Source organism: Amborella trichopoda, chromosome 13 (genome assembly GCF_054954075.1).
Source record: "Amborella trichopoda isolate Santa Cruz 75 chromosome 13, AtrichopodaSantaCruz75HAP2 v2.0, whole genome shotgun sequence".
NCBI classification, from domain to species: domain Eukaryota; kingdom Viridiplantae; phylum Streptophyta; class Magnoliopsida; order Amborellales; family Amborellaceae; genus Amborella; species Amborella trichopoda.
In genome coordinates, this window is record NC_142348.1 from 50208039 (window position 1) to 50216607 (window position 8569).

An 8569-nucleotide genomic window follows, 5' to 3' on the forward strand; every position below is an offset into this window, starting at 1 on the left:
GTCATCATCTCAATGGAGCGCATCCAAAAAATATTTTTAAAGAAAAGCTTAAAAAAAAGAGTGATTTACTTGTGGACTTTAAAATGTTTTCAAAAATATAAGATGCTCTATTTATAGGTGGAAGACCGAATTTTAAAATTTTTTTTTGTTAGTAGGGCACTATCCTAAAGCTTGGAAAACTGCCCTTGCCCTACTAGCGGAAGAACAAATAATAATAATAATAATAATAATTTAAATTTGATTTGAGAATTCCTTGTAATTTTGAAAAAAACAAAGCTAAGTTGACCGACCTCTTTTGTAATTTATACCCGTGGAAGAATTGATTTGTATTTTAATTATTTTTTTTAAGTTACGTGTATAATTTGTAACAAGTTTCCTATACAAGAGTGAGAGAAACAAGTATAGAGAGAGAATAAAACAAGTTTGATGCGGCAGAGGTTGAGGGTCGGAATTTGTGAGCGTAGACGTGGAGGCGCACAGAATTTTGTATTTGGGCATCTCCTCCTCCAGCAACTCGGGTACCATTTTAAAGCAACATGAAGGAAACACATCTTTACCGATTTGTGGGCTTCTAGAAAAGCTCAAACCCACCAAAAACACCGCATACCATAAATACCCCATGTGGTCAATGATAACACCAAAATTATTGGTAAACTATTGGATTCGGCCAGACCAGTGCTGGCCCGAAGCCCGGCCGAGGATCTCAAAGGCCCAACCTCGCTCTAACCTAGACAATGGGGTCTAGCCTAGGCTGTCCTAGCTCTAGGATTAGGTGTTTAGGCTCTAATTTTGTTCGTGAGGTTAGATATATAGGGCTGGCAATGGGAAAAAAGGCTCGGCCCTAAAAAACTAGGGCCTGGGCCACAAATTGTGGCCCCAGCAAGACCGGTGATGAACCACCAGGGCGTGCGCGGCCTGGCCAAATTTTTCTTTTGTTTTTTCCTAAATGTTTTTTAGTATATTAGGATATGTCAAGACCAAATAGGGGCGGGGCCGGGACTAGGTCATGGTCTCTTTGGCCTGGTCAAGGCCAGCCCTATAGGGCTTTGATCCGTGCTAGGGCCAAGGTTGGCCCCTAGCCTAGTGCAAGGCATACTCGGGTCAGGGTAGGTCAGTAGATATTAATTTTTCAAAAGCAAAAAAAAAAAGTACCAAGCCGACCCGAGGCAAGCTATGACCATGACCCTGAGTAGCTTGGACACTGGGGACTAGATTTGAAGCCCGAACCCAACCCTAAAGCCAAATTTACCAGCCTAGGCCTGAGTTGTCCCATTCCGGGCTCATTGGGCTGAGGCGGCAGGGCCATTGCCGCCCTAGCTTTAATTGACTCTCTTATGGAAGCTAAGGCCTTCCTTTCTCTCTCTAAGATAGGATGTTCCTCTCTCTCTAGAAACGGAGAGAGGAAGAGAGAGAGAGTGAGAGAGCCTTCGCATGCAAATGCAGTTACGAAACGAAACGCTGTCTGAAACGAAGACGGAAGAAAACGAGACGTTATAAAGTCCAACGAATTAATGTGACCGGTGCCGGTTGACATTTGGAATCAAAGTTGCACCGCCTACGCCCAGATTTTTCTCTCTCCAAACCCTCAAAGTCTCAACCCATCGTTGAAAATCCATACACTTTCTCTCTCTTCCATCTAAATGTTTTGTCTCTCCTCCAACGTCCCCAAAAGTCTTCACCCTTTACTACCCCATCTCTCTCTCTCTCTCTCTCCCTTCCCTTATATATTATCTCTCTCATCCCAAAACCCCATCTTAAAATTCTCATCATCTCTTTCTACCAATACCACCGTTACCCTCATTATCTTATGAGCTTTTTGTGAGCATTTTGGTCATGAGAAAGCATGGGAAATTGCAGTTGTTCTAAAGCATGGTCTCAGGAAGAATGGAACAAGAGCAGACATGGCAAGAAGCTTCCTTCAAACTTGTTATGGCCAATCGAAAACGGACCCGAAGAGACCCATCGAGAGATCCGAGAAGGAATCCAAAGAGTTGGGATTGAAGATTTCTGCAATTTTTCCTCGTCTGTCCTTTGCCTATGCATTGTTACATGGAACATGAATGGGAAGGTAGTTGCAGTGTTTATGCGTGTCTATGTTTTATGCCTGTTTCTTTCTCCCTCATCTTTATCTCAGTTTTGAGGGATCGAAAATTTTTACAGGTATCTTATGAAGACTTGGTTGAGATTGTGGGCACGAATGATCGCGATTATGATTTGTTTGTGGTTGGATTGCAAGAAGTTTCAAGATGCAATGTAGGCCTCCTTCTCCAAACTGCTTTTGGAGAGAGTCACAGGTTTAGAGCTCTCTAATCTCTCTCTCTATGTCTAAGAGTATTATTCACAATATTTGAATTATGGGTTATCATTTAATTTCCTGTTGATATGACATGTTTCAACTGTTCATGGATCTCTACTGCAATCAAAACCCAATATCATCTTCTCATGATTTTGGTTTTCTAGAGATAATTTTGAACTTGTTTTTAATGGAAAATTTTCTTAATTGATATGCTTATTTTCATTCGTAGGACGTTGAGAAATCTTCAAATGAGTGTCATGTTGAAATTCTTTGAGTGCTTGGAATGAATTAGAGGGCTGTCTACTGGTGTTATATTTAAATTGCTGAATATAAATTCGAAAAGAAATATTTAAATTGCTGATTAAGAGTAGAAAGCCAGATTTGATATTATTTGTGGCGCTCATTTGGTGCAATTCATGTGACGGTACAAAAACAACCACCGTTATAGTTATAATAATAATTATTATTAGAGGCCAGAAACAATGACTAGCTTTTAGGATATTTTTATCCCATGGTCCAAAAATTCTTTGATCTGATGCCATCTTTCTCCCATGGTCCAAAAATTCTTTGATCTGATGCCATCTTTCTCCCAATCTTTTCTAGTCACACGTCCATGGGCTCTCCATTCGAACCTTCCTTGTCTTTCGCATCTTGGATTTTTGAATTATAAAATTTAAATATCTAAAAATAATGTAGATCGAACATATCTATAAATATTTAAAATTTGAACGGTCTAAAATTACAAGATGCATTTGTTTGAAGGCTTGGTCATAACTATCCATCTTGTGGTCAAGATGATCAATTATATGATTTTTCAACATTTTAAAAATCTTTTTAGGGGATTTTTGAGGTGTACCATACTTTTACAATGTTATATAAAACTTTTCTATTAGTTAAACATTGCCTAGCTCATAGCCTGACTTATACCTCAAAATCTGAACCGGAACCTGTCAAGTAGGAGCCTGATTCCAATTTTCTAAACACTTGTTTAAGTGCCCTAGTTATGGATCATGCAACACACGTGCAAGCGTAACATTAGAAATTATTATTTGTTAATCTATTTATTTGGAATTTTCATATTTTTGTTGAGTTCTCTCCCTAGCATGTACCAATATTAGTTTACACTAATTACCCAAAAATATTAATACTGATATCAATATTAATCCTCTATTTAGCCTCTTAGCGGAAGCCACCATGGAATCACTTCATCTTTATGTGTTCGGGACAAAGAACTCAAAAGCTTCGATAAAAGGTGGTTTTCTATCTATGAAATTTTAACCCTCTCTCTCTCTCTAACACACACACGCACTCTCTCTCTCTCTCTAGCACACACACCCACACACACACACAACCGTCTCGGTCTCTCTCAAACCCACACATATGCGCACTCTCTCTATCTCTCTCTAATGCACGCACCCTCTCACTATCTCTCAAACGCACAAACTCTGTCTCGTAAACGCTAACGCACGTGGGCACACACACATGCAGGGTCGTATCATGTTGTGTTGTGTTTATGCGTTGTGTTTATTTGCAAAGAAGTGATTGTCTATTGATTATTCTTAGGTATGACCTTTGAACTTTTAATAATTTCGAGCTGGTGCAGATATTAGGGTTGATAAGCATGATGTTGGTGGATTTGGTGGCCTAATTGGAAGAAAGAAAGGAGCCGTGGCTATAGCATTGAACTACAAAGACATTCGTCTAATGTTCATATCATGTCATCTCTCAGGTGATTAATCTTGTTTATTCGTTTTCTTTAATCAGTTAAATAAAGTATTTGATCAAAGATTATTTTTTTTTCTTTTCTTCTTTTTGGTATTTAGTGGTATGAATCGAAGTTGAGACCTAGCGTTGCTAATGTCAACTGTTAACCACTCGAGCCAAGACTAAGTGGTATTTGTTTTAGGTAAAATTACGTATATATCTGTTATAGTTTCTGTTATTACCAAAATACCAAATAGTTTCTTTTATCATTGGAACGTATAATTTTTTCACTTTATAACTAAAATTAAAAAAAAAAGACTTTTTTACCTTTATTCGGTTTTTTAACAACCGAAAATAGGCATAAGCTTGGAATTTGCATTCTTATTTTCAATTGTTGAACAACCGAAAATGTTTTGTTTTCAGTTGTTGAACAACTGAAAACAAGACTGCGTATTCCAGAAGCTTGTTGGAATATGTAGCCATATTTTCGGTTGTTCGACATACGAAAATATCTTTTTTTTTATGTTCAACATCTGAAAATATCTTGTGGGACTGCGTATTCCAGCAAGCTTTTGGAATATACATTCCTATTTTCGGTCGTTCAACATCCAAAAATGTCATATTTTCGGTTGTTAAACAATCGAAAATATGTTAAACAACCGAAAATAGGACATAAGTTTGGAATTTGCATTCTTATTTTCGATTGTTCAACAACCGAAAATGTTATATTTTCTGTTGTTGAACAACCGAAATAGTCCTATTTTCGATTGTTGAAACTGAAATAGGATTGCGTATTCTAGAAGCTTAAACGAGCCCCACTATTTTCAATTGTTCAAGTACCGAAATTAGCTTATTTTCAGTTTTTAAACAACCGAAAATCCAACCATTTCGGTTGTTCAAAACCTGAAAAAAGGGTGAAAATTTTTTTTTAAAAAAATTTCGTTATCAAGTGAATAAAACGGACATTCCAATAATAACAGATACTATTTAGTATTTTGGTAATAATGAAAACTATAACGGATATATACATAAATTTTCTTTTTAATTAGTTTTTTTATACTAGTTCAGATAAGGGCTCCCCTACCCATCATATGAATAGAAATCAAGATGTCATATTGTGGTACTCACCACCTTGACCATCGACCCTTGAGCCCCTTCCCTACTTATTTGCACTTCTTTAAAATACATTGGTTAAAGATATCTTCTTGTAGAAATGAAAAAAATTTAAGAGAAAATAAATATCCATATGAGAAAATTGTAAGAGAAAAATATATTTCCAAGTTTTTTTTAACTAAAATGTGGCTTTATTTGGAAATTTAGTTATCGATCGCCAAAAGATTGTATGTTCCCACAGGAACATTCCGAGATTCACTCCCTTGGAAAACAAAAACTATCTAGGAGTACTTTGTGACCCAAAATTTTGAGGATGTTTCCTCGACCTAGAGACTAATGCCAAGAAATAAATTTTAAAACTAGCAAAAAAAAAGAGATAATCTTTATATGTCCTTAGATTGAATAGAGACCATCTAATTTAGAGGAAATTTTGTAGGGAAAAAAAATCAAATAACCCATTGTTAGAAAATTAAAGAGGAAACCTAAAACCTACGCTTCAATAGCCTGTGTTGGTTAAACCATAAAGTAGATCTCAAAAATTAACTTTGAATGAGAAATCTTCGTAGCAACTTCATCTCGCGTAGAACTCAAAAAATCTATTTTCAATTAAAAAAGACGTCCTAATTAAAATAAAATTCCGAATAACATTGTTACCCCTAATAAAAGTAGTAATTCTATAAGCACTCTAACTACTTTTCGAGCAATTATTAAAACTATAAAAAATCTAAAATCCCTAAAATCTCTAAACAAATTAAAACATAAAAACTAATCTAAAAATCCCAAAACATACATGCCCTAAAATTTAATATGAAAAATTAAAAAATAAGAGGCACCATGTCGTGCGTCACTATACAATCACATCAATGTGGTTAGGGATTCTTAATTTCTTTTTCAAAATTCGTCATCTAGTTATAACAAATTAGATCTCAAATTTTGAGATGGTGAAAGTGCTCTCAAGTGGGTCTTTTGTCCAAGGGAGTAAATTTATAGAATGCTCCGAGGGAGTATACCATATCCTCTCTTATTGAATTATGCAGAAAAATATAGATGAAGTCCAAAATCTCATTTTGGGCACATCTATGTTCATTGTTTTGATTTCTCTTCCACTGTTTCTATTTGGGTGTAGCTCATGAGCATAATGTAGAGGAGAGAAATTCCCAATATCGCCGGATATCGAAATCTATATTCTCAGATGAAAATCCTTATTCAAGAACTCCTCAAATTATAGTTTGGTTGGGTGACCTCAACTATAGAATACAAGGAATTGACACATTATCAGTAAGAAGTCTAATCCAAGAGAACTTTCAAAAGGTATGTGCATTTGGCAATTTCTTCATTAATCAAAATCCATTTAAAGGAAAATTTTATTTTGATATAACTAACTTGCATGCACTGAACTGAATTCCTTGTTCACGCTCTCATCAGCAACTCACAAGTAAGGATCAGCTCTTGCAAGAAGCAGAAAAGGGGCAAATATTCCATGGATTTTGTGAGGGAGCCTTGAAATTCAAGCCTACATACAAATACAATGTTGGAACAAGTAACTATGATACCAGCTATAAGGTTGGGATGATATTCAATTTCTTATAATTCAGTTTCCTAGCTGTTCATTTTAGGATGTGATTTTTGTAGGGTCATGGTTATATGAAATTTGGTAAGGCTGCACCTTAGAACCCCCTGGGAAAATACAATTTTGGTAACAGAAACCATTGTGATTGGGAAAATACAATTTTGGTTACAGAAACCATTGTGATTGCCTGCAAATGTATTTCTGCCTCTAAGGTGGGAATTTGAAGCTTAAAAAAAGTGGTGTGCATATGGTGGATCCATGAAGACATGAAATGGACGGTCCACGAAATGTATCATATGCTGGACCCAATTATAGGGCTCCAAATGTTTTCCTCCTTTTTATGTTCAAATCCATGGTGGCTACGGTGGAGATGAACAATTTGCATGGTTTTTAGCCTTTTAGCACCATAATTGCACATTCCCCTGAAATTAAGGTGCAACTTTATAAAGCCACGACCCTACAAAATACACACTTTTCGAAATATCACGTTGACTGTATCTCAGAAGCAAAATCTTATCTTGATTTCGTACAAGAAATTTCAAAGAAAAAGAAATGCTCAATGTTCTTAGAATTTGATTTGTATACATGTTTTCTTGGGTTTAGCAGGAAAGAGTCCCTTCATGGACAGACAGGATCCTATTCAAAATAGAAAGCTTTGCTAACATTAGTGTTACATTGCACAGCTATGAGTCAATTGACTCCATTAAGGGCTCTGATCACAAACCAGTAAGAGCTCATCTATGCTTGAAAGTGAACAATGGTGATGAGATGTGATGAACCAGGACAAGGAATCATAGGGCACAATCCCCCTTGCATTAATGCAATGGATTAAAAATAACACATGGATTAGGGCACATTTTGCCTCCCAAAAGGACAAAAAGAAAGAGAAAAAGAAAATGAGGGAGTGAGTTTGAGAGTTGTTTAAATGAATCAATGGTGCTTTGCCATGGCAGTCCTACCCATGTGCCCATGTGAAAAAAATGAAGGCTTGCAGACCATATCAAGAAAACCAAAGAGAAGAGGGGAGAGAAAGGAAGTTCATGGCCTCTCATTTTTGGAAGCTGTCCTAGTTTTGCATGCATGACTATTTTTTTTTTTTTTTATTATATATATATATATATATATATATATTTTTTTTTTTTTTTCTTTTAATGGTGAACTAGGGTTATAAAAAACCCAGTTGCGCAATAGCATCAAGTTATTTATGTACAATCTATGGTTGTAAAGAGGAAAACTGGGAATTTCCCATTCCAAATGAAAATTATGTCGTTGGTGGAATCTCTAAACCTTACGAGTTGATTTTTGGAAAATAAAGTACGTGAAAAAAAAAAAAAAATCGGCAACAAACAAGCAACAATCAAGAAAAATAAAGCAGGAAAGAAATAACAAAGAAAAATAACACTAAAATTTATGAGTTAAGAGCTTCTGCGGACAACAAATTCTTCTTTGACTGCAACTGTAAGTCATACAAAAAGTTTCTCAGAACTTTGATTCCTCAATTAAGGTGACTGATTTAATTTTCTGTAGTGCTTAAAATCATGGACCAGAGGGTTGAACTGCTTATTGGTCTGAGCAAAATCGGCTGAGTTAGTAAGTCTAGCTGACCTCGCCAATAAAAAAATTCAAGAGCAACAGAAAAATGTAAACAAGCTATAAAATTTTATCGAGGTCAAACCTGTTTAGGATCCTCATATCATTGCACAATTTTTAATATTATGAAACACTATTTATAATGATTTGTCGGGATCTTATTTGAGACCCGATTCTTTGGGGGACTCGGACCAGTCCCCCATCAATCCTGGTTCATCTCATGTAGTCCGAGTCAACCCTGCGACTTTTCTAACAGTGCTTTTTGGAAATTCATACTTCCATGAATCATCTCCACT

General features: G+C 36.0%; 1 protein-coding gene across 3 annotated transcripts; it reads left to right on the forward strand.

Annotated features, from left to right (window-relative positions):
- The first annotated feature begins 1556 nt into the window (after positions 1-1556).
- Positions 1557-7580, forward strand: 5PTASE11 (inositol polyphosphate 5-phosphatase 11). 3 transcript variants are annotated; one of them, XM_006856081.3, is made up of 7 exons: positions 1557-2068; positions 2161-2294; positions 3472-3548; positions 3900-4025; positions 6240-6424; positions 6539-6676; positions 7290-7580. In XM_006856081.3, exons 1-7 carry the CDS (start codon positions 1844-1846, stop codon positions 7455-7457), a joined length of 1053 nt encoding a protein of 350 aa, XP_006856143.1. In that variant the 5' UTR covers positions 1557-1843; the 3' UTR covers positions 7458-7580. The 3 variants fall into 3 exon arrangements, with proteins under 3 accessions (XP_006856143.1, XP_020530193.1, XP_020530195.1); XM_020674534.2 differs by having other exon boundaries at positions 1558-2068; positions 7287-7580; XM_020674536.2 differs by having other exon boundaries at positions 1737-2068; positions 7367-7473.
- The last annotated feature ends 989 nt before the right edge of the window (positions 7581-8569 follow it).